The following is a 25,363-nucleotide window of genomic DNA, read 5'->3' on the forward strand; positions in this document are numbered from 1 at the left end:
CCTTGGCATAAGAAATAAGAGCACAAAAATTAAGTTAAAGGCATACTAAAAAAAAAAAACTTAAGGACGAGATTCTCTCACTTTGTTCTTTAACAGTTACGGGTGCCATCTCGTCGGTAAATGCCATTTTGGTTATTTTTTTTTTGCCCCACACGAAGTCCAGATTTCTCCTGATGAGGAGCCCGCGGTTTTTGGGTTCCGATAAAACTCCGGTGACGTCATTTTGTTGTTCTACCCTGAAGGCTTCGGGCCATCTAAATACTACCATTCGCTGTAGGTAGAGACTTAAGGAGACTTGAAAACCATCTGCAAAAAAAAAATAAAAATAAAAGAGCTGAATTTTTTTCAGCCTGTAATACAGGCAAGAACACCAAGGGGCAGAAGCAATCTTGCGGTATTTTATCCAAGTTTGGCACAATCAAAAGGTAACTTTTCCGTGAAGCAGCCGTACGCAGATCAGTCACCCACCAAGAGGAGCACGGGGAAAACCACAAAGGTAAATAGAGACTAAACTCATGGATTCCTTATCGAATTAAGTCCGTTATAAGCAATTCACGGGTCAGAAGGCTCCACGTTTCCCAAAAGCCGAGGCACCGCGATCCCAGCGTTAAGACCAGGGCAGACAATTCAAAAGGGAGGTTGCCAAGATGAAAGTGTAGTCAAGGATTCTCATTTCTTCCCCCAAATCAGGTTTTCTGTTGTAGATGGAGCAGAACGGAGGTAAATAAGCTTCTCGGAGGATGCAGGTAGAATCTTCTTCTGAAAGCGTTCCTCAAGAACCCGAAGAAGCTCGGTTTTGGGACAAACTAGATCGTCAGGAAAGGAAAACGAAAAAGGTTTTAAACTAAAGGTCTTGAGAAAAGCAATCACTGGTTTTTTTCCAAACATCAAGAAGTTGCCACATAAGAGGGGGAAAAAAAGCGATCTCATCATAAGTTAGGCTGAAGAAGGCAACCCTGTTAATGAAAACAGGGAGAAAACTCATCCATTTCTGATCATTGCTCCGAAGTCACGTCTTCTGCGGCAGAAACGACGACCGCTCACTTCTCCGTAAGAATTTCAGTGTACGGGGGACGCGATACCTAAACGCTGTGCGTCCCAGCCCTCGACGCATTCCTGAAACTGCACTAAAAACTTGGTGAAAAGCTTCTGAAGAACCTCTTCCAAGACTTCTACCGATGTTAAACGCAGGCAGGTCGGCTCCGTGAAGCGTGGCAGCGCTAGAAGGACCTCAGTTGGAGCCTTGAAGGACCTCAGTTGGAGCCTTGAAGGACCTCAGTTGGAGCCCATGTACGTCTCCGCCTGTTGAACTAAGCTCCAACTCCCTGAAAAATCAGGAATTCCTGCTGCTTCTCCATATCCCATCCAATAGCCCCAAAAAGAGACATCCTCCGGCCGTGCTTTTATCGAAAGTAAAGAAAAATTGGGACTTGCTTCCCGGCAAGTTGAAACGGAGAAAAATTCCTACCGCTATCGGCTGCTGCTGCTGCCGGTCTTGCAAAGGAAAAAAAATAATCCATCACTCAAAAAAAAAAAAAAAAAAAAAATCATCAATGGTTTCGAGGTGCAGAATTACATAATAGAAGCAAACTAAATTTATAAAAAAATCAGGGTTTTCATAATTTTATTTATACTATTAACTAGAGAGAAAGCATACATATCGTATCTGTCATACAGTCAATACATTGTTGGTTTCGTTTGTTTGTTTGTTGGTTGGTCGGGGTTGTTTTTTTTTCCTACTAGAAATTCTCTATACAAAGTCATTGCCAATTGATACGGTCGTTGATGGCATAAGGGCTTAAAATAACCGCGAGGTATAAAAACAAGTTTGCCATCTTGCCCTGAGTGGAAATGGTGAACAGATACAAAAAACTGGATCCTAAATATCGATGGAATATCGTACGGGAATCGATTTAATGGCGTTGCGCGAGTTAAAAAAAAAAAAAAAAAAAAAGCCATGCAACTGGTTTTTGTTGTGGTTTTTTTGTTTTTTGTTGGTTTTTTTTTTAAAATACCTGCCAAGTTTTACTCGAGTAAAATCATAGAAGTCAGTAGTAGTTATGAAAATACGTTCCTGCCTTTAGGTACTCGTTACGCAAATTCAGTGGCAACTTTGCAGATTGGGGTATTTCATGTTATATTGAAATTGAGTGCCAGCACTGAAAGTATCCGTTTCCTTTAGTGTTTTTTTTTTAAAACTCACGTTTGTCTATATAAATAAAAATCTAAGATATCTTTTTTTCTTTTTTTTTTTTTAATTTTAAAAACTAGTGAAGGAAAAGCCACGTTTTCTTTTCCTCGCTATTTTTGAATCAATGCCAACAACGTATGCCTCATCCCTCACTTTTTTTTTTTTTTTTGGCAGCTTCTACGTTTTAATCTGGAAAAAAAAATCATACCAAGATAGTCAACAAAATAAAGAAGTCTTCTGTTAACTATTGTTCCCTAAAAAGAACATCACAAATCAGTCGGAATTTTAAAGTCGCTATAAGGTAAATGTTTATAACTATTAGAAGGAATTTTCAGATATAAATATATATATAATATATATTCTGCATACAAAAGGCTCCTGTGAGGCTTATCACCGAGATGCCATCGTAGAGAAGGAAAGTTTCGAAGGGAACCAACCCAACACTGTAAAGTTCTCTAGAAGGCGTTTAACCTTTCACTTTTAAGCCCTGAGCCATGTATCATGACAATTAAGTTCTGAAAAATAACCAAAATCCAAATTCTGCATGTTCAGTTTCTTTCTGCTAAGAGCAAGGCGGCAAACACATTTTTAAAACCTGGTTTTAGAAGATTAAGCAGAAACAAAAGTAAAATATATCTTCAGGTTATAAACAGAATTGTATTTTACAATCCACCATCCTCACGAATATAAGGGCCCACAGCAGTTGCAGCAGAGGGATCTCAGTCTAAAGGTTGTGGGTCTGCAATAGGCATGGTATGAAGAACTTCGTCTAGAAGCTGGAGGGCACGGTGCAAGTGGATTTCGATCCAGCACGGTGTCTCTTTGATGCTCTGTCTTGGGTAATCAGGTCCCCAACCTTTTACAAAACTCATCCTGAGTATGCACAAGCGGCGAAGGTCGTCTACACCGATTCCAGCAGCGGCTGACAGACCTAAATGGGAGAGGTTTCGAATAAGTGTTGACAGACAAGCTCTTTTATCACCTGTTTGTTCAGCCATCCCCTGTTGGCGTGGCTCTGTCTTCACATACAATTCCCTCTCACCACAACCAAGGGCCAATCCCTATTTCTAGATCTCTGCTCTAACGAACACAGCGATTATTTTGCATTTCTTCCTATTAAAATTTTTTTTCCATCATCCCGCAATCTTGAAAGGGTGTTGAAATCTAAAAGTCCTTATAATAAAGCAGACGTGATGAAACCTAGTGCCTTATGCGATACAACACACGTAAACCTTATTTAGGAAATATCGTAAAAAAAAATACTTATTCTTGAGGTTTGCCAAATGTTGTGTTTTCAAAACTCGACACTGATCACCTGCAGGAAGCTGGGTTAACAAATTACACTACTTACATCTAATAAAATAAAAAGATGAATGCAGCTGGCAAACTTCAAATGACAAGCGTGGCTACGAGAGAAGTTGAATACGTTCCCCAAAACGCCTTCAACGATTTATAGGAAAAGCTGGAAAGATGTATTTGGTAATACAAGGAATCCAGAAAACACTGTGGCACATAAAGCAGCCTGAGACATCTAAGTACTTATGGATAATTTCAAGGATCTAGAATTTAGCAGCTAAGGAAACTTGAGCACAGAATAACTTTAAAAAAAAATAAAAAAAAGGGGAGGAAGAAAAGGGGAGGAAGAAAAGGGGAGGAAGAAAAGGGGAGGAAGAAAAGGGGAGGAAGAAAAGGGGAGGAAGAAAGGGGAGGAAAAAAAGGGGAGGAAAAAAGGGGAGGGAAAAAAGGGGAGGAAAAAAAGGGGAGGAAAAAAAGGGGAGGAAAAAAAGGGGAGGAAAAAAAGGGGAGGAAAAAAAGGGGAGGAAAAAAGGGGAGGAAAAAAAGGGGAGGAAAAAAAGGGGAGAAAAAAAGGGGAGGAAAAAAAGGGGAGGAAAAAAGGGGAGAAAAAAAGGGGAGGAAAAAAGGGGAGGAAAAAAAGGGGAGAAAAAAACCACCCTCACACTCTCTTCTTCCTCTTCTCAAGAATCTTAATATTTAATTTCCCTATACCTAGCGAAGGACTTTGTCGCTCAGTAATCCCCGCTGTTTTGAGTAGTGTTTTTATGAGCTTAGATCAAAGATCATTTTTCAAGCCTGGGTCTAAGAAGCCAAAGGTATCTCTGTTTAAAGTCATAGATTTATGCTATTTGACCTCACATCCAACATTCCCTGAAGACTACAGAGTGAGAACCCGTGCACGGAGCAGGTACAAAGCGAATGGATATGGACTTACCACGGTGCCACCCCAGCCCCACTGAGCCCCCGGCTCATTTGTGCTGCTGGAGGAGCAGTGGGTAGATGGGTGGGAGGGTGCTGCGAGGCACAGCCCCGTTATTTGTTATTTCAGGAAAAAAAGGAGACCAAGCCGTTAATGTACTTACTAATGGCTGGGGCTATTCCACCTACTGATCCCGGTCCGGGGATGTTTCCGGCTACGGCTGCAGCTTGGGCAGCAGCAGCAGCTTGGGCAGTGGCAGCCTGTTGTTGCATCTGACGATGACATTGGCGTAAATCAAACACCTTAAAAAAAAAAAAAAAAAAAAAAGTTAAATATCAAACTCTGGAGACTTACCGAAATCAATGAAGGAAAGAATTCCTCAACTCCCGTCCCCAATGATCTGGACCACTCCACTCTCCCAAAGCAACTTCTACAGTCTCACCACACACTTGGGTAAAAGCAAACCTTCCCTGAGCAGTTTAATTTCTAAAAGAAATAATCCATTAAAACTAATTCTTAGAGACATTTCCCATATGACGTTACCAGCAATACCAGAACCTGGCGGAGCTGAGCAGGCTAAACTGGCCGCAGGATCGAAGTCCGAAGGATGCTACAGGCTGATGAAATCCTGACTTTTTAGTTAAATCCCAGGATTTCCCGAAAACAGGCATATAAATAAAAATGGTAGCCAACACGCCCTACTTCACTTCGTCAAACTTTCTTCTTCTTCACTGCTTTGCTGAAACGTGTCAGTCTATTTAAAAGAATTGCCAATAACCGGCAGGTCTGAGGTTTCAGCATCTAGGTTTCAGGTTGGGAGCATTTTATATCTTTGTGATATAAAATCAGATTATTGTGTAATGAAGGTGAAGGTTTTGGGGGTTGGACTAGATGATCTCCAGAGGTCCCTTTCAACCCCGTAGCATTCTGTGATTCTGTTTCTTTCCCCTTCATTACGCAACCTGCCTGCAAAACTGAGGATTAAAAAAATAGTAAGAAAAATCACTGCAAAACTTCAAGCAGTTTCTCTCTAATTCAAAAATATATTTTTTTTAACAAGCGTGGCTTGTCCTAAGTAAAGTTTCAAGTCTGGCAGAGGCATGTCCAAGTAAGAATCTCCTGAAAATCATTTGTTTCCATGCAGCTTGCTGGGACCTCTGGATCACTTCATGTTGGTAACACGTTAACACACACTTTATACTTCCGCTGCGTTTATACACAGTTTCCCAACCGTTCTTGTTTTGGAAACAGAGGAAAGAAACAGCTAACCTCTGCTAAAAATCTTAGCAGTGGTTAATTTTAAAGAAATCAAACCAACCTTTATATATGCACTTGGGTAAATCTTGTGAACAGCATCCCCTGGTGCACGTCCCGCTTCTCGATCCAGGTAGTAACTCTGAACGAAGACCGCGTGGTCGCTGAGGCATCGGACCCACACGTCACCTTCTCCTTTGCACTCCAGCTGCACCCCTTTACCTATGTGCAACCTGCAAAAGAAAACCCACTACAATACACCTGTGTATACAGACCGTAAAGCAAACCTTTACTAAATAAACCATAAAGAATTAATTCTCCAGCTCTCAGTCGTCTGTGATGCCTTTTCACAGTCCGCTCATACAAGGAGTTGAAAGCGTAGTTATTATCTTGGGTATAAATTAGAATATAGTTACGTAAAATTTGTAAAGTAAGAAAACATCTTTAATGCAATGTAAAGATCTATGGGAAGCACGGAATATAGAAGCAATGATATTCGAGTAGCAACTACCGCACTCCCGGACAACACGGGGCTGTGACACCAAATGCATTCGGTCCTGCTGGGAAGTGTAAAAATCCCACGAGTATTATAGTATAGAAAGTCACTCCAGTACATACACAAAGCCCCATTTTCATGCAGAACTGTACGTTCGTTTGGATCGCGTTACAGCTATCTCACGTTTTGATTGTCACAACGCAACATTTCTGAAGACATGCAATTATTTGATTCTTTTTAGCTCCGGGGAAGAAAATAAAGTTCCGAGATTGCTTCGGTTCTTTATGCTTTCCCATCAAAGCCTGGTGAGAATGAATGAAAACCCAACCAGCTCTCCATCAACCTTCCTTTGCTCCTTCGACAAATCTATACATTGCAGTTATTCTCACGCCGCTCTGTGGTGTGGAGAGCTAATATTCAGCTTGCATACAGAACACCACGAGCCGCTAATTTTATCCTCGAAGGCGCAGCCTGTGAAAGCAATGAAAAAAGCAACGCGTTGTCGCAAAGCACCGAAGGTCCTTGTCACCCAGTTCACATCTTCAATGCGTTAAGAGCAGAAGGATACGCTCTTCTGGAGTTAATTCCGTTAAAAGAAACGCGCCGCACTTGGAATTTCAAAAGGGAGGCACGCCCTAAAGGCAAAATAAAATATTATCAAATATACAGAGGGCTGGAGCTTTTGGGACGCGCAGATTACCTTGCTCTCTCAATGGCTTCTGTTCTATGCACGTTGGAAAGCTGGCCCAGGCAGAAACGGTCTCCTCCGGAAGGATCCACGTATCCATCGACAGTCACAATCGGACAGCTCGAAGGGACCTTAAACGTTTCCCCGACTTGCACGTCCATTTCAAAATATGCGATTGAACACCAATATTCTGGAGCTGAAGAACAGAGACAATTAACTGACTGACAGGCACCAAAAAAAAAAAAAACCCAACCTATAAACCAAGTAAAATAATCAATTAAGCCTCCTGCAACTGCGTTTTTCATTCAGAGTGTGCATTCACGTAAGAAAGTCCAGATATACAAAGACGCGTCTGCTAAGACAGAAAAATAAAACAAACTACATCAAACATGGGCTTGTTGCTTTTATTTGAGCACGCATCAATGCTAGGGTTGGGTTTTTTTGTAGTTAAGATCTTAAAAGTCTTTGTACAGTTTAGAATTCCAGTAAGATTTTGTAAACCATCTGCATTCCTGCACCTTATGATCACAGCTTGATTTTGTCCTCCTTTAGCGTAAAGAATTAATACATATATATATCTATTCATGGCTAGGCTGATAAAAAACTTGCTCTCAAACAGATCTGGCTTAAGATATAAGAGTAACTACCTCCTGGGTGGAATAAGCTTTCTCTATCCTCCCTGCAAAACAAACCGGATTTGGAAAGCAGGGCAACGGCGGGGGGAAAACATCAAAGATCACAGACTGATCTTGTCTGCACAGAAGAAAGTCAGGTACGGGATAAAACAAGGAAATATTAAGCGAGAGAGCAGAACGAGGTGCCTTTTGGTGACTTTTAAGGGCCCTTTTCCACCAAAGGGTGACAAAGCTGGCACTTAAACAGCTTGTTGGGGAGGGCAAAGAAAATCAGCACCGTAGTTTATTCGAAACAGGGAAAGCAGAAGAACTAACGTGATAGGATCTAAACACAACAGCCTGAAAAGCCAGCAGGAAAAAAAGAGCTCTCCCAGTGCCGTAAGTGCTACCCATCCATTACAAACAGCAGCACCCAAGAGCACACCTACTTGGCTTAAGAAGCTTGTCGTGCCGTTTTTATTAGAAAAGAATAAAACTAAGGTGCCTGAATTCCTTTAATTTTTTTTAATCTTCAAATAAATACTCGCGTCTCTCAGGACCGGGCAGGGTGAAATCAATAGGGTGAAAGAGACACGCAAAATAATATGAAGTACAATTTAGCTACAGTTACATTCAGCCAGCAATTATCAATAGTTCTATTTCTGGTACTGATTTCGTCACTGGCCAATGAATAAAGGAGTTAAATTTTTAGGCTTTTCAACTACGCAAGTCTCCCTGTGCAAGAAACAGCTTTGCTGCTGTTAAAAATCAAGTATCACCTCGGACCTGCGACGGAGCTACCGCAAGACAAGGCCTCCTTGGTTCCATGAAGACCAGGCTGGATGGGGCTTTGAGCAACCTGATCTAGTGGTAGATGTCCCTGCCCAGGCCAGGGGGGTGGAACTAGATGATCTTTAAGGTCTCTTTCAACTCTAACCATTCTATGATTGTATGAACTGCTACCCTTAATGAAGATTCCTGGAAAAAAACAAGCTCCTACCCAAAGGTCCAAAGAGGAACTTCAGCACTAAATGCTAAGAATGGCAATTCCTCTCTTTCAGAGGGATGAGGGACTTCTAGGTCACGGATCCAAGAGGGGCTTTGGAATGACCTAAGCTCCACGAGGTTTCTAAGCAGGCAAAAAGTCCAACTTCAGGTACCCCGTAAGGTTTAGGATCAAGGACATTCAGGAGTATCAAGACACCTCCAGGGTAGGGGCACCAGCATCTAAATTAAATTCAGTTCGCAGCCCATGTCACCATTCCAAAAGAAATGTCTGAATTCACAAGAAGACTCATCGTAAAATGGTTCCTCTCCTTTTTTCCTCCCCTTTTGAACATGTATCTCACAGATTTCAGAGCACCCGATACAAAAAAAAACCCCAAAACCACCAGACTCAAACCAGAAAGTTATTAGCTCCCACAATATTAGCATTATATGTTAAGATTTTACTCACCAGGATGATTTGATATAGGAGGCTGGAATGCAAGTTCGTTGTGAACTGGCCCTTTAAAAGAAAACATGCAATTTGTTTTTACACAAGGAAAAAAAAAGGTTTTCTCTTCTCTCTTAACTTGTTTTCCTACAAGAATAGACTTCTGAGTATGCCAGATGTTATTAATCCCAGTAATTTGAATCAAGTGGCCAAATCTGACAGGGGAGAAAAATGTCCACAAAAGAATTACACTCTTAGAGGTTTCCTAAAAATTCAGAAGCTGGGTAGAGCTAAGAGCTCTGTTAGTATCCCAGGAGGAAAGGCTGTTCAAGCCAGACCCAGCTCCAGGAGAGAGGAGAAACCAGATGTGGCCTGCAGCTGTAATAGAAATAGGACTTTGGGTTCACACGTGTCCCCAAGTTGGGCAAGGAAAGAATCATTGTATAGAGGCACGTGATATAAATCCATCAGGAACCACACTTCATTAGTTTCATCAATCACAGAACAAGTTGCCCAGCGTGCTGGGGGCTTAACCATCAGAAACACTCCCTGAAGATGGAAAAAAGCCCTAAAGAACTCATTTTCTAAAGAAAAAAAAAAATAAAAGTACTGAATACGGTCTTCGGTATGGGCCAGTTTATTCTCTCCACTTTTATAAACTAACCGGGTCCCTTCCAGGCAGCCCAGAAGGAGAAGGAAAGACTTAAACATAGTATTATAAGTACCAGCAGCTTTTGCAACAAGACGTCAAAAACAGGCACAACGTCGGTAGGTGACAAAACACGCGACTTTTCTGAAGTGAGAAATGGCAGCAGCCAAGAAAAGCTCTATGTTGTATCACCAGCCAGTTACAAATATTAATTACGGAAAGATACATGCACTGAGAAACATTTTACAGAGTATCTACAGCACCACTGGAGTTTTTACATCCTGATGTTTCTGACAAGGAAGATGATAAACGAAGTGGCATCTTAAGAGAATAAAATAATGAAACTTAATAACTATATCTAACTCGCAATTTTCTTGATGGACACAAGTCGCAAAGTCATTCTAACATTAACTCATAGTATATTCTTTTCTCCGCTAACGGCTGATGCAAACAGGTGATCTGGTTAAGCACAATATTAGCAAATAACCAACTGTTCCAGCTTTGGGCCACAAAATTTAGAAAAATTTGAATTTTGGTGGGGTTTTTGCACTATACTTTTATAAGGCATATACCCTGGTAGCCACTTAACGCTAGATATTTGACTACTTTTTTTTCCCTACCCATCTCCTGTACCTTAAAACAAGATGTTGTGGTCCTGTTTTGTAGATGAGAAAGATTTTCAAGTTTCTTTGCCAAACGTACTCATGGCAAGAGCATTTTATTGACAAGTATTTCACTGCATTTTCACAAAGCTCTTTTAAACTGGCCTGTGTACACGGATACGCGCCTTCCAAAGCTTAATGTAGACCCTTACATCATTAAGGCATGACTTCAATATTCCTAGAAAATAAAAACAGCCAGAAACTTCCAAGTTTTGAAAGAAAAATGTCCCAACAACGGGTTCTGAATCAGCTTCCTTTTCCGCAAAGAAAATATTTACTACGAGACTGCAAAGCTTTAAAAACAGGTTTAGAAAGGAAATGCTGGTTTTGTTAGGTATAGTAAGACATCTATAATATAGATGGTATCACTATAGCTATCTGAATTTCTAATCTCTGCTGCTTTAGTGAAGGAAAGTCCATCAAGTTCTTCTATTTAAGCGTCAGAAGATACTAAACACAGTAATGGTAGTTCTATAATGAAAAAAAAAAAAAAGGATTTGAGGGTAAAGAATAATCACAAATGAGCCCCCACCACTCAATAACTTCAAAATAAAAATATATAAGTGAGTTGAAAAACCTGCACTACTTACAGTAATGTCCAGGATGCATAGGTGGATGGTGCTGAAGATGGCCATTCTGGTGGTGAGGTATGGTAGGGGTGTAGGCTGCCGTCCGACTTCCAGTCCAAGTTGTGGTACTATCTAGAAAAAGAAAGGAGCGGTTGGTTTTTAAGGGAGTTTTTTCCCCCCATCTCACTTCTAATCCTCTATTTCTCCTGAACTGGTTTTTAGAAAACTAAGAAGAGTGCACGTATGTATATACTCACTGTGATGGTAAGTAGCTGGCTGAGCTGTAAACCCATTCTGCTGAGTTCCTGGCTGAGGCCCTGAAGCAATCTGTAAGAGTCCATCACTATGGCTACCTGTCAATATACTGGTAGGTTGACCTGGTAAAAGAACACACTACCTATTCATGAACGTTCCAAAACGTGTAATTAAGAAGAGCTCAGCACTACTGGGTAGGAAAATACACCCAACTAAGGGCACTGCAATACACAGTTCCTACAAGTTTGGTTTCAGTATTTTATTTGGTTTTTTTTTCCACCCACCGGAGTGTCTTAGGAAACGTGAAGGAAGATGCTCTGCATCAGCTAATTTTGACTCTCGCCACCTTTAATATTTTTAGGAGCAGAAGTATGCAGAGAACTCTCTTTATCAACCGCATCTTGGGTTTGTTCACATCTCGTTTTGCAGTTTGAAAGGAAAGAAGAAGAGATGTCACAGGTTTTAGTGATTAACATCACCGGAGCAGATTTGGTACGAGTCCAAACAGGCCAACAGCAGGTCCAATAAATTGCTTATTTTCAGCACGTTATAACTGCTGTTCCTAAGGAGGACGCTTGCTTGAATTTATGTTCCTCCAAAACATACTCAACAGTATTTTATTTTTGAAAACCAGTACTTGAATAGAGCTGCATACATCACTGGACTCCTTCCTGAGAGAAGTTGCTGGGATTGATTTTGTTTCATTCCCAAAGAAATATTTCAAGAATTGTCTAAGCTTTAAAGTAAAGCTACCGATATTTCAGAACAGGTGAAGAGAATTTGATTTTAAAAGGCTTCAGCTCAGCCATTAACACTTAAACTGATCAGCAGTTTCACAAGTACACTTGCACTCTCAAACTGGTGTGGCCAGCAGAATTTAACCCATTGAAAACAAAATAAAACCTAAAAATGAGCTTTTTTTTTTTTTTCCTTGTCCACTTGGCTCCAACAATTGTAGCACCGATGAGAAGAAGTTTTTGATTATAAACTGTTGTGAAAAGGCAATACAATTCAACCCCTATCCTTTTTTTTTTTTTTTCTCTGCTGGAGACAAATGCAGACATTGTATTTCAGCTTAGCAAAATCATCGTTAGTTTTAGCAAAAAAAGCTGTCAGCTAAAATTAAAGAACATTACCAAAACACCACGTCACTGTAATTCAAATTTGATAACACGAGATCCATTATATTCACTCATCATTGATATTAAAGTGATGAAGAGTACGTGAAATCCCTCCAAACTTCATGGTTTCCCTACACTGGGGCTGCAGGACGTCGGCTACGTAACCGCTTTACTGTCCCCCCTGGAGTGAAGCGTGAGGTTTGGCGCTGGTAAAACCCGACTCTTCTAAATACACAAAGAAAAGTAAGCAAAACTTCACCGCAGCACTCCAACGGACGCGTGAAAATATTAATTAGGGCTGTCACTTCGGTAGCACAGTGGGCCGTTAGAAAAATAATCAAGTTAAAACTGGAAGACTCATTTTGTCAGCTGGGGAACACTAAAGAGTTGTCTGAAAACCTCACAATGCTGCCACCTTAGAGTATATCCATTTGTTGTCCCGCTTGCTGTTGTAATAAATTAATGAAACTCTTTCATTCCTACAGGAATTATTCCAATAATAGCCATAATGTTTTGTCAGTGGTCAACTGTTTTAATATTGGAACGCTGAAGCTTTGGCATAACCAAAACAGTCCTGTCACACTCACATAGCGTCAGTCTCGCTGAAAAAAAAAAAGACTGGGTCACCAGGAAAAGCAAAGTTACTCTAATTACGCTGCAAATTAAAACTTTATGTTAACACTTATGAGCCTGCCTAGATCCTACTGCCACACGTTTTATCGGCGTAGCGTGGCAGCAGCACAGTTCCAATGCAAGACCTACTTTGGCAAAAACATCAACTGTTATCTCAAGAGCTTTCACATTTTTCAGGAATTTCGTATAATCTCCGTGATCTTACTTGTTGAAGCCACAGGAATGTTGGGAAAATTAGTGGTGCTGGTAGTGCTAGCCTCAGTGGGGGCCAGCATGGCTGGGGTGCTGTAAGGCTCCGTAGATGCCCTGTTACTTGGTGGGTGCTGGATGGTTTGGACCGAATGGCCTTCAGCAGAAGACAATGACGGCTGCCCCTCGTAGTCATGAACGTATTCGTCTTTCACCAACATGCTTGATGGAGCTGCGAAGGAGACAAGAGTTCAACAGTGAAAAGCAAAACTATTTTCAGGATTTAACTACAAATTTCCAGCACTAACCAGGTGATTAAAACTACTGAGGGGAGGATTTACAGAATTACAGAATGATATGGGGTTGGGAAGGGACCTCTGGAGATCATCTAGTCCAACCCCCTGCCAAAGCAGGGCCACCCACAGCAGGTCCCACAGGAACGTGTCCAGGTGGGGTTTGAATGTCTCCAGAGAAGGAGACTCCACCACCTCTCTGGGCAGCCTCTGCCAGGGCTCTGACACCCTCACAGGAAAGAACTTTCTCTGAATGGTTAGGTGGAACTTCCCATGTTCCAGTTTGTGCCCATTTCCTCTTGTCCTGTCCCTGGGCACCACTGAAAAAAGACTGGCCCCATCCTCCTGACACCCACCCTTGAAGTATTTATGGGCATCAATCAGATCCCCCCTCAGGCTTCTCTTCTCCAGACTCAAAAGACCCAAGTCCCTCAGCCTTTCCTCATCAGAGAGATGCTCCAGGCCCCTCAGCATCTTTGTAGCCCTCTGCTGTCCCCTCTCCAGCAGTTCCCTGTCCTTCTTCAACTGGGGAGCCCAGAACTGGACACAGTGCTCCAGCTGGGGCCTCCCCAGGGCAGAGCAGAGGGGGAGGATGACTTCCCTCAACCTGCTGGCCACACTCTTCCTGATGCTCCCCAGGATGCCATTGGCCTTCTTGGCCATGTTGGCTCATGGTCATCCTATTGTTCACCAGAACTCCCAGGTCCTTCTCCTCAGAGCTGTTTATTTAACCCACATACACACTGCTAAAGCGCTCCTCTAAATTACAAATCAACACTTCGAGTCGGCAGCAGGAAAATTGCGAAGCGTAACTAGATGGAAAAGCAAATTCTTCTCCTTTCTGCTATCAAACAAGCAGTTTAGTCCCACAGTACCAGACTCGAAGAGCATTTTGTTTCCCAGCCCATCATCGTGTGATTGGACACGGTCAATAAAAGGGAAAAACATGCTTTTTGTCAAGCACCTAAATATATGTTAACGCAGCAGCGAACAAACCAATTCCTAGTATACAAGTAAGAACCTACATAAAGCTCCTACGAAAAATGTAATTCGTGAACACAGCACATAAAAAAAACCCACCTTCATGCATCCCTGAAGTAATTTTAAGCAACTCCCACCCAAATTGACTAGAAACACCAAAATTCACATTCGAAGACAATGTAACACTACTCTATATTGAACAACAGTCACTAATTATGAATATTCCACGTACAGCTTAAGGAAATATTCAGAATATTCCGCACACAGCAGAAGGTGTCCCTGCCCATGGCAGGGGGGGTTGGAACTAGATGATTTTTAAGGTCCCTTCCAACACAAACCGTTCTATGATTCTATGAAATTACGACCGTGGCCACTACAACTATTTATTTCTCTGTATCTTATTGAGCCTGTTCAAGTAAAACTCTTAACACTACGTTAGCTCCCATGCTCGTTTTTAAAGCAGCCTTAAATATATTAAAATCTGACAGTAATTTACTGTTTCCTGCTGCAAAAGCAGTAGCAAGACAAGGAAACACTTAGTATATATTTAACTGCCGGCTGGAAAGCTTTGATTCTCTCCAAAAGGATAATTTTTCAGAAGACACAGGTAACAAATGCAAATTAGCGGAGACGAGAACACAAGTTAAAGTCCAGTTTGGGGCTTTTTAAAGTCATTTTTGGCTGGATATTTGTAATAATGTGCTAAAAACATTGGATTACCCAAATTTCCTTCCTATCAATTTCTTCTAGAAGGAAAAAAAGTTCAGTTTTGAATGGGGGACTTGGGTCTTTTTAGTCTGAAGAGAAGACTGAGGGGGGATCTGATCAAGGCCTATAAATACTTCAAGGGTGGGTGTCAGGAGGATGGGGCCAGTCTTTTTTCAGTGGTGCCCAGGGACAGGACAAGAGGGAACAGGCACAAACTTGAACATAAGAAGTTCCATCTCAACATGAGGAGGAACTTCTTTCCCGTGAGGGTGTCAGAGCCCTGGAAGAGGCTGCCCAGAGAGGTGGGGGAGTCTCCTTCTCTGGAGACATTCAAACCCCACCTGGACACGTTCCTGTGGGACCTGCTGTGGGTGGACCTGCTTTGGCAGGGGGTTGGACTAGATGATCTCCAGAGGTTCCCTCCAACCCCATATCATTCTGTGATTCTGTGAAAATAATTTATCAATATTTGCCTCTCGTACACTATTTAGCTGGTTTTCCAAAACCGGAGAGACAAATTTCCATCTGCTCTCCATCCTCCCTCCCAAGGAGATACTCAGGAATAAACTGTGTACATTCTGAAGAGTTTAACGCAGTTTGTGCCCACAGAAATGCGACAGTAAACAGAAATACTCACCAGAACTCTGTAGTGTCAGTCCTGAGAGATCTTTAAAAAAGAAGAAAAAAAAGAAAAAAGGGTGGAGGATTATATACACAGAGATCAATCATGTCCGAACATTAAGTTTATAAGCCTTTACAAACCAGTATTACAGACTCTATATATTACACCCCCTCCATCACAAGTCTCAAAGCTAAGTTATTCCTAGGATACACATTAATTATAAGAACTCAGCACAAAGCCAACAGAAAGACTTAAACAAAAGCCACAAACTGTCCTTTCAAATTCAGAATAAAGGTAAAAAATAATTCCACTAAGAAGATGGACACGAGCGTATGAAAGCAATTTATATTCAGATCATTAAAAGTTAATGTTTCTAATTTAGGCCTAGATTTCCTACACTCAAAAGGAAAACATTTTACATTCTATTCCCACTGTTCCATTTTAAATCAAGAGTCTTACTTACCGATGCCAGGCGATACTACACGCTCATAATGGTAAGGATTTACACAGACACTGTCACATTTTAAGTCAAAAGCATACTGACAATATTTAACATGCTTGAGTTCATTTTTATGAAGATCAGGCCACCTCCAAAGACGAGCGTAAATCACATGAGGGAATCCCTTGCGACCAGCCACCTAAAAAGTCAGACACAAAAGTTGATTGGGAAAGTAGCAAGGCATTTCCCTTTATTTAGCGAGGAGCAAAGCTGGAGGAGGACAAACACCACCACAACCTCTCTCCATCATCAAAATATGGGGGGGGGGGGGGAGGAAATGGTGTACAGTTTACCCAAATTCTGTACTCATCAGAAATAAAATTCCCTTAGGGTTTTTGCTACGGTTAAGTCAACAACTGTGATTCTTAAGGAGAAAAAAAATACTGGCTACAAATTGGCAGAAGCAGAATTTGTGCTTAACGTAGTTATGTATGGTCACCTTCCCCACCGTGGATGATGCTTTGCCCCAGAAGAAGAGGAACGAGGCACTAAGCTACGCTATAAGGAATTTAACAAGTAGAAGAATGCCAATCCATTATACTGAAAAAAAAATTTAAAAAAAGAAAAAAAAAAAAAAAGAAAAAATAATGCTTGTAGGGTAGACGGAAAGCTAGCCAGCAAACAGGACAGCTGTCCTGGAACAAGGAAATCGCAACCCAAGCTAGGCAGGTACTGAGTACTGACGATCTAAGGCTAACGTAAATCCTCAGCGCAGACTCCTTGGAGTACCTTAGCAAGGGATCATCGGTCTTTCTTCCCGCTGCTGACCAACACAGAGCTAACAGAAGCTTGTAGTGAAAATACCAGGATAAACAGCCGAATTTGTTACGTGACCCTGCTTTTTACTGCCACACACACACACTCGTTTAAGAACGGCTGATCCCACGCCTTCTGCTCCATTTTTTTAAAAAAAAAAAAAAAAAATAATAATAATAATCAACTACTGCAGCAGTCCAGAGCTCCAGCCACAAAACAGGCCTACAAACGGGGGGATGCAAGAGAAGAGCTACTCTTCCTCAACACTCTAGGATCCTGCGTCACTCACTTTCGCTCCAGCTTCACTAGGAGGAAAACATCTGATTTTTTTTTCACTTGTACTAACCTGAAGCCTCCCATCCAGCGTTCTCTGTATTGTAACGCACTTGCTAGGATGAGCTCCATTTGTGGTTATAGCTGTAATCAAAGAATCCAATTCATCTTTTTTCTCCTTTAGCTTTTTAACTAAACTTTCAATTGCGCGTTTGGCAAAAGTTTCACTCTCTCCACCTTGTCGATGGCACATCAAGCTGTGAACAATGCTCAGACAAGCATCATTACTTGTTGGCGTGTTAGTAATAGACATATTGTCCATTTGTCACAGCTTTTTTTTTTTTTTTTTTTTTTTTTTTCTCTCTTTCAGATCAACTGTCACTTTTGGGGGCTGTTATGATTTTCAAGCTGATGAACAAGAGATGATCCAAGTTAAGTGTTAGATGTACTGTCTCTTGGTAAAACCTAGGAGGAAAAAATATCTACATTAGAATTGTTTTTAACAAATTGCAGATCATGTTTCTAAGGAAGTCTGTGGCTTTTTGCTTCTTTTATTTTCAAGCTAAGTGCAGGATATTAAAAGCACATGAAAAAAAAAAACTGCATTGCTTGTCCCATGATAGCTAAAAACATGCTTAAGACGCTGCTTGCACGCTTTTAGATATAAGATTATTATTTTTTTTTCCCTAGTAACAATATTTAAATAAAGATTATAGTTTCTATACATGTACACATAGGATGTACATATAGAAAGGTAGGGATTATTAGACGAACAGGTTCTGAATCAGGAAAAGGAGAACGGTGACAATGATTTCCTATGTTTTCTATGTGGTGGGATGAAATCAAGTGAAAATACTGACTGGGAAATGAAAAGGCATTGATTTAAACAAAATTTGAATAGCGAAGAAGCATGAATGCACACCAGAATCATCTATCATCTTTATTTAATAATCCTGTCCAAATAGTTCAGCTCCGTTCTGACCTCAGACTAAGGCTATTTCTCTTTGCGAATCAGAAAGGCAAAACCGGTATCTGGTCGTTAGCATAATACAGATTTATGGAAATTAGTATCGCGTGTATCTTTACATATCAAAATCCCAACTGGCCCATCGGTCTTTACCGGACCCAGCTTCTTCTGGATGAAGACAAACCAACCGAAGTCACTAAAAAAAAGCATTTCTAAATTGTCTCAAACAGAACTGCCCTAATTATACTAAATATAAGATAAGGAATAAGTCCGTCCTAGCACATTTGGCCTTTCAAATTCCATTTGTTAAGAACCTGCAGCGGTTTCTGGTCATGAAGTCCTCCTCCTCAAAGCCAGCAGACCTCAGCCTTTTTGAAGTTGCCTTTAACTCACTCATTTTCTCAATTCCGAATGAGCCAATTACTACGCTTTATCTCGCTTTATCCAGAACCGTAGGACAGCAGGTTTTATGCACTCAGAAAAGAAGTTTAACGTTGTCAAAAAATCTGCTTGGGTTCTTCAAGCCCCTCTGGCTCCACTAAGACCATTCTACCAACTATGTGGTCTGATTTTAAGACACTGGCAGCAAATACACATGATTTTACGACGTTTACATTTACTGAGGGAGCTTAAAATATAAGCCTTTCTGAAACTAACACGTTGTTCTTAGCAATGTAAATAAAATATATTTGATTTCGATGAGTTTGTTCACATTTTATCTGAGGAACACATCCAAAGACCTGTTCCTGCACCGGAATTTTCCATGTTATTAGAGGGTACAGCAGTAGCAGCTATTTATTAGAAACAAATGCTTTGCACAAAAATAAGAGCAGGATGTTAATTTAGAAAGTTAACGCATGGCACAAATGACAGCGTGAACGCGTGGCTTCCCTTCTCGTAAAAAGGAATATTGTAACACAAACCCAGCACAATTATAATAGGAAACAAAGTCTTCCCTATTTAATATTTTCTCCAATTTCAACTCGAATCCAGCATGCTTTGGTATACTTGGAAAAAACACACCCCAAATCCCATTTTCAATAGTTTTCTTCTTTTGGAAGGATGCTTCTGGACCTAATTTCTCCCGAAGGAAAACAATTAGCTAGGAGTTTGAGTAAGATCATTTTACCTCGCTATTAAAGTTTCTCCCTCAACGCTAGGGGTTCGGATTTTTTTTGCGCTTCATCTCAATAAGCCTCTTTTAAAAGTCAAGCTTAACCTGCCAGTCATTCTCCATGGCAACTCGCGCTCGCATAAATCCGTAAAAGCTTGCCAGCTAAAACAGAATAGAATATAATTTGCCTTAAATATAAAACAGCATCCCAGATAGATATGCATAAATAATCATAAATAAGTGACTAGATAAAGCTATTAGCCAAAAGAGCTTTAAATAAAAGAGATGCTTAAAATTAGACGCGCGGCTCTGTCTTCTACACCCCCAAAACCATGAATGAGAATTTCGCCCGCTGACTTTCAGGAGAGCAAGATCAAGCAAATAAACCCTGATTTAAGTGGAATGATCTTCAGAAATGTTGAGTCACCCCTCAGCTGCCACCGCGCTCAATAGGAGCTTCTGACTGTTCAGCACTTTTGAAAGCCGGGGCCACTTGTTTAGGATTTTGAATACCATTACGCGCTGCTGGCGGGTAATCACAGAATCACAGAATGCTATGGGGTTGGGAAGGGACCTCTGGAGATCATCTAGTCCAAACCCCCTGCCACAGCTGTAACACCCAGAGCAGGTTGCACAGGAACGTGTCCAGGTGGGGTTTGAATGTCTCCAGAGACGGAGACTCCACCACCTCTCTGGGCAGCCTCTTCCAGGGCTCTGCCACCCTCACAGCAAAGAAGGTCCTCCTCATGTTGAGATGGAACTTCTTATGGTCAAGTTTGTGCCCATTCCCTCTTATCCTGTCCCTGGGCACCACTGAAAAAAGACTGGCCCCATCCTCCTGACACCCACCCTTGAAGTATTTAAAGGCCTTGATCAGATCCCCCCTCAGGCTTCTCTTCTCCAGACTCAAAAGACCCAAGAAGTCCCTCAGCCTTTCCTCATCAGAGAGATGCTCCAGGCCCCTCAGCATCTCTGTAGCCCTCTGCTGTCCCCTCTCCAGCAGTTCCCTGTCCTTCTTCAACTGGGGAGCCCAGAACTGGTCCCAGTGCTCCAGCTGGGGCCTCCCCAGGGCAGAGCAGAGGGGGAGGATGACCTCCCTCCACCTGCTGGTCACCCTCTTCCTGATGCCCCCCAGGATGCCATTGGCCGCCTTGGCCACAAGGGCACATTGCTGGCTCATGGTCACCCTGTTGTCCACCAGGACTCCCAGGTCTTTCTCCTCAGAGCTGCTCTCCAGCAGGTCACCCCCAACCTGTCCTGGTGCAGGGGGTTATTCCTCCCCAGGTGCAGCACCCTACACTTGCCCTTTGTTGAATTTCACCAGGTTTCTCTCTGCCCAACTCTCCAGCCTGTAATTACAACACTGGAATCGCACGGTGAAATTCAGAAGCCTTCCTTTACAAATACCCTCTATGGAAATCCTGGTTTTAACCTTGCCTTTTCCACCCCCAGAAAAAGGGGGTGAGGTCAGCGGGTGCCAACCTGGCACATATTGATAAACACGGTGACATATTTCTTCCGAAGCACCAGAAGAGTATATTTTTGCAGACGAGCCAAGTTTTTACGTTCCACAAAACTGAGTTTCTCACGCAACAGCTCTACAAACCTATCTTCGACTGAGTCACACATTCAAGAGGTGCCTTAACACCTTCTTACTATATTACTTTCATGTGTGCAAATAAAAGCACAACGCAATCTTAATGCGCTATATTTTTAGAAGATAGCCTTTGAAGATAAGGTTCCAGCGTGCCCTCAGACACTGAGCGCGAAGTTCTGCAAAACAACCGTGTGTTTGTGTGATTTAACTTTTATTTGATGCGAGCATGAAACCCCAAAAGTGTTCTTTAGCACACCCCGCGCTCAAGTAGGTGATCCCACGCTACAGCTGGAGCTTGGATTTACAGCGGAATAATAGGTAGGGCCAAATATTTTGAGCGAAGATCTTCCTACTTCCCTCCACCCCAGGAATTTCACGGAGACAGCAACGGGCCAGAGGGCGTTTGGGGGGAAAAGGGGCAGAGGGAAGAGACAGGGAACGTGAGAAAAGCAGGAGATAGAGTTTGTAGTGAAGCTCTGGGCTTCGCTTCCCGAGGAATAAAAAGGTGTTTCTCTCCCTTTTGCTGTCGTGTGATACGAGTGGAACACAGAAGGAAAAAAAATGGGACGTGTTAACAAGTTACAAAGTTATAGAAAAGCACCTCTTTATGTTATAGAAAGGAATTTATTTCAATAACAGGTATGTTCCAAAACAAGTGAAGAACGACTAGTGTTCTGCGATAGTCTAGGTATCGGAACAAGAGTAGGATCCTCCGAAGAGGAGATAAATCTGAAAGACAAAAGAAGTTAAGGTGGCCAGGTCATTAAAAACACCTTTGATGACCTGTAGCAAACAGGCTACTATCTCAGGGAACCGATAAGTAACCATTAACTGCAACTCTTCCTTCAAGAGGCACGCAGATTTGAACAAGTATCGTCATTCTTCCGTCCATCCTGCTTCCCCACGGCTGCCTGGCTGAAGGGTGCTGTTATCTTTTTAGCCTGCGCAATGAAATTCCAAACATGAAGCAGCTGTTTAAAATTAAAAATGCAACCCTGATGCCACATGCCTCATTTTCATGGCTGTGGATAATTCTGCCAGAAACGGTTACCTGAACGATAGAAATAGATTCTAAAAAACACAGCCATCCATAACAGTATCCTACCTCATATAACAAAAATCAAATATATTATTGACTTATCTACGTGGAAATAACATTACTGAGCTCTCACACTAGTGCTCTCATTGCACTTCCGTTTATCTTACGGGCAGGAGAACAAAATAAGCACCGACTCAAACGATTCCTCTGTTCCCAGATCAACCGCTACATTCCCTCTCTCCAAACGGCGATCATTTTACCAGTGTGACCGGGTTTCACGTTCAGCATCTTCTCCAAAAGCCAGTTCAGAGCTCCAGGAGAGCTCTCCCCTTCGTGGAAGGAAGGTGGTCCCCATCAACCCAAAAAAAAAGACCCCGAGGAAAGTGCAAAAAAAAAAAAAAAAAAAAAAAAAAGAAAAAAAGCAGGTGAGATCTCACCCAAAGGGATAATCAACGCATTTATGGAACAGAAAATTAATATTCCACCTCGTTTGCCAGTACCTCTTCAGCCGCACCAGCAAGATGATATTATTTGGCTTATTATAGCACGGTTTAAGAACAAGGGTTTTTACATGCCAAAAACCAGCGTGAGCCACGACTTCCAAATATTTGCAGCGACTCCTCAGGCAGAGCACTAGGTATTGAAGAGAGAGGATCATCTGGAAGGCCTCACGCGAGGGTCGAGAGTTGCCGGGGTGTATTTCAGTTGGAAATTCTTCCACCAAAAAAAAAAAAAAAAAAAAAGCACACAGGTCTGAAAAAGGTACGAGGGTTTTCGAAAGAGAGAAAAACGTTTTTCCTGCTTTTGGTGGTTAGAAAAAAACCCGCATGGACTCGATTTCCTTGCTTTTACGGAGGTATTACTAGTCATACAGAAGCTCAACTGAGACATAAGGGCAGGGGCTGCTGAAAAAATACACCTAAACTCCCGTCGATGTGCCCTAAAGTCATTCAGCCAAGCAAATTATGGAAACTTCTCTAAAAATGCCCTTCCTCCTCCAAACAATTCCCACTTCCAATTCTCTAATGCGGCTGAAATTTGCTGAGGAGTTACAAATACAGGCTTCCTAAGAACCCACCTTCTTTTCTACTTATTAAGAACAACCTTAAATGAATACTTTTTTGACACTCACAAGTCGTTTATCTTCCTCCCTCCCTCCTCCTCCTCCTCCTCCCACAAAAGCCACCCTTTGTAATTTGGGGAGAACCATCGACCCCCAACCAAGAAAAAGGAAATAAATAATACGCTTACGCGGACAAACCAGGAGGTTACGGATGGAGCTGGAAATCAGGGACGTCAACCCAAAGGGAATATGATCCAGGCAATCAGCGATCCAACAGCTTGGGCAAGGCGGTTAATCCGGGCCCCGACGCTGATATGATACACTGCCCTTATTCATTTACAGTAGGCTTTTAAGCCAATCGCAGCTGCGGAGGGATCAAATTCGCCAAGAAACTGGGTCTAAAAATGTGACAGTCCAAATGCCACTGGATAATTACTTTAAGAAACGGGCAAAAGGCCAAAGCCCCCCCCCCCCCCCCCCCCCATGTCACTTTCTTAGCATATATTTTATTTGTTAAGTTTCTGCACCAAACTAAATATTTTTCCAAATAAGAAACAACTTAAAGCTCTTGAGACTTCATTGTTTTGCAGGAAAAATTAGGTGAGAATTCATCAAGCATGATCGAGTAACAGTTTGTATTAAAAACTGAGATGCTAAGAATGGTGAAATGTTGTATTTAAAGTAAAAAAAAAAAAAGTTAAAAAAAAAAATACAGCCTTGGCACAACCGGAAAAGTAGTTCCTGCAGGTGTCAGGCCCTTTGAAAAGCTTTTGATGGAGAAAGGGAAGGAGTTTTGCTCAGAAAAGGGGTTCCAGATACAGACGCGGTGCTGAAGGTCCAGAGATGCTGGTGGGAAGGGTTAATAAACAGGGGAAAAGCAGGGGAACGCACAGCACACACCGACAGGTCAGAAAGGAGTGAAAAAGGCTAGATGGATTTGCAACCGCATGCACAAGAAGCCCGAAAAAAACCAGTTGTGATGGAAATCCAAACCAGTCTGCAAAGGTAAAATCAAAGGAAAAAAAAATAAAATAGATTTTTACACGTGCTAAGTATCAGATGACACATCGGGGGCTCAGGGAGCCTTTAAACAGCGAGGAAGAGAGATTTGCCATCTTATTTTTTGTACAAACTCCTCACACAACAGTCCTGTGTCACCTTAGAGCATTTCAACTGATCAAAGGTCGTAGGTCCCTTCCAACTGAACTATTCTATTCTAAATCATAAAAACACAGATTTTTTTTTTTTAGCAGCAATTATGCAAAAATGCTCTACGATACACGTAAATAGATAAGGCTGAGAATTTAGGATATCCGTGTCAAGGGCTGGTGTTACAAACGTGTACAGGGACGCTAAAGATGATGAAGTAAAGCAAGGAAGGGTGTCTAACGGCGTCCACCAGGTACAATCCAGCATTTCTATCAACGCTATGAATCTTAAGATAACTTGGCCATTATCCACCGTAACGTATGGTAGAAGGGTCTAAGCAAGTCAGCAAATCTGCAGGCAGAATATATCCTTTGTGATGAGCTGTGACTTAAGTGGGTATTACCACTGTGGTCTTCAAAAAACTAAATAAAAGCTCCTAATATCTGAGCTTCCAAATGAAAAAGAAAATAAAAATATGGATGTTGCAGCAAGAAAGAAAAGAACGCAGCCAGATCAAGGCCTATGGTGCCGAAGGGAAAGATGTCCAGCCCGCAATTCTGGGGAGTCATACAGTGGGGCAAGAAGGGAAATTAATTAAAAAAAAAATAAAATTAAGGACCAAAACCATATTTCCAAGTTGCAAATATAATTTTGGGGAAAAAATATCTAAGAAAAAATAAGAATTGTTTGCTTGAGGCTGCCACTTGATGCTCTGAGAGCACCATTTACCAGTACCGGCCATCCCAGTCCCTGATTTCCAGCGTTTTGATAGCAGGCAGAAATGCAACGCTAACGAACTGGCTAATTACAATAGCCTACAAATCGACATCTTGCTAGAACATTTCGCATGAATAAAGGACAAGAAAGGCTCTTGCATAAGCCGTTGCCTCCAAAATTAGACAAACACAAAGATGTCAGAAAAGCAGCACATACATTCGATGGCTTTTAACCACCAAAACATTACTCCAGAGTTTTGCTCTTTAATAATGCAGTGGTTGAAGTTTTATGATAAACATGATAAAGGAAAAAAAAAAAAAAAAATCCATAAACCGATAAAACAAAAGGCAGCTCGTGATTTGATGAAGATATGAATAAGTGATTAAACTGCAGATACTTTCCAGCACATCAGAACTATTATCTATTTGCCCAAAGGGTGAACAGGAACAAAATGTTTATAGACATGAGAACAATTAGCATTAAAGAGCAAGAGAAAGAGGACTGAGAAGGCACGGCGCTCGCCCTGTTCTGTACAGTAAGAGCTAACATTCCCCAGAATACTATTTTTGTGCGTGTATCTGAATCATCAGTATCAATTCTGCTCATCTCGCTGT

At 41.7% G+C, this 25,363-nt stretch overlaps 1 protein-coding gene across 2 annotated transcripts; it reads right to left on the reverse strand.

The window, feature by feature from the left end:
- Positions 1–1,610: 1,610 nt before the first annotated feature.
- Positions 1,611–17,520, reverse strand: LOC141477660 (mothers against decapentaplegic homolog 4). 2 transcript variants are annotated; one of them, XM_074166924.1, is made up of 11 exons: positions 17,177–17,425; positions 16,039–16,213; positions 15,591–15,620; positions 12,988–13,203; positions 11,031–11,150; positions 10,795–10,905; positions 8,915–8,965; positions 6,857–7,040; positions 5,725–5,893; positions 4,570–4,708; positions 1,611–3,122 (listed from the first exon to the last, which is right to left on the reverse strand). In XM_074166924.1, exons 1-11 carry the CDS (start codon positions 17,423–17,425, stop codon positions 2,911–2,913), a joined length of 1,656 nt encoding a protein of 551 aa, XP_074023025.1. In that variant the 3' UTR covers positions 1,611–2,910. The 2 variants fall into 2 exon arrangements, with proteins under 2 accessions (XP_074023025.1, XP_074023026.1); XM_074166925.1 differs by lacking the exon at positions 11,031–11,150 and having other exon boundaries at positions 17,177–17,520.
- Between the last annotated feature and the right edge of the window lie 7,843 nt (positions 17,521–25,363).

This window comes from Numenius arquata, chromosome Z, assembly GCF_964106895.1.
Source record: "Numenius arquata chromosome Z, bNumArq3.hap1.1, whole genome shotgun sequence".
Taxonomy (NCBI): domain Eukaryota; kingdom Metazoa; phylum Chordata; class Aves; order Charadriiformes; family Scolopacidae; genus Numenius; species Numenius arquata.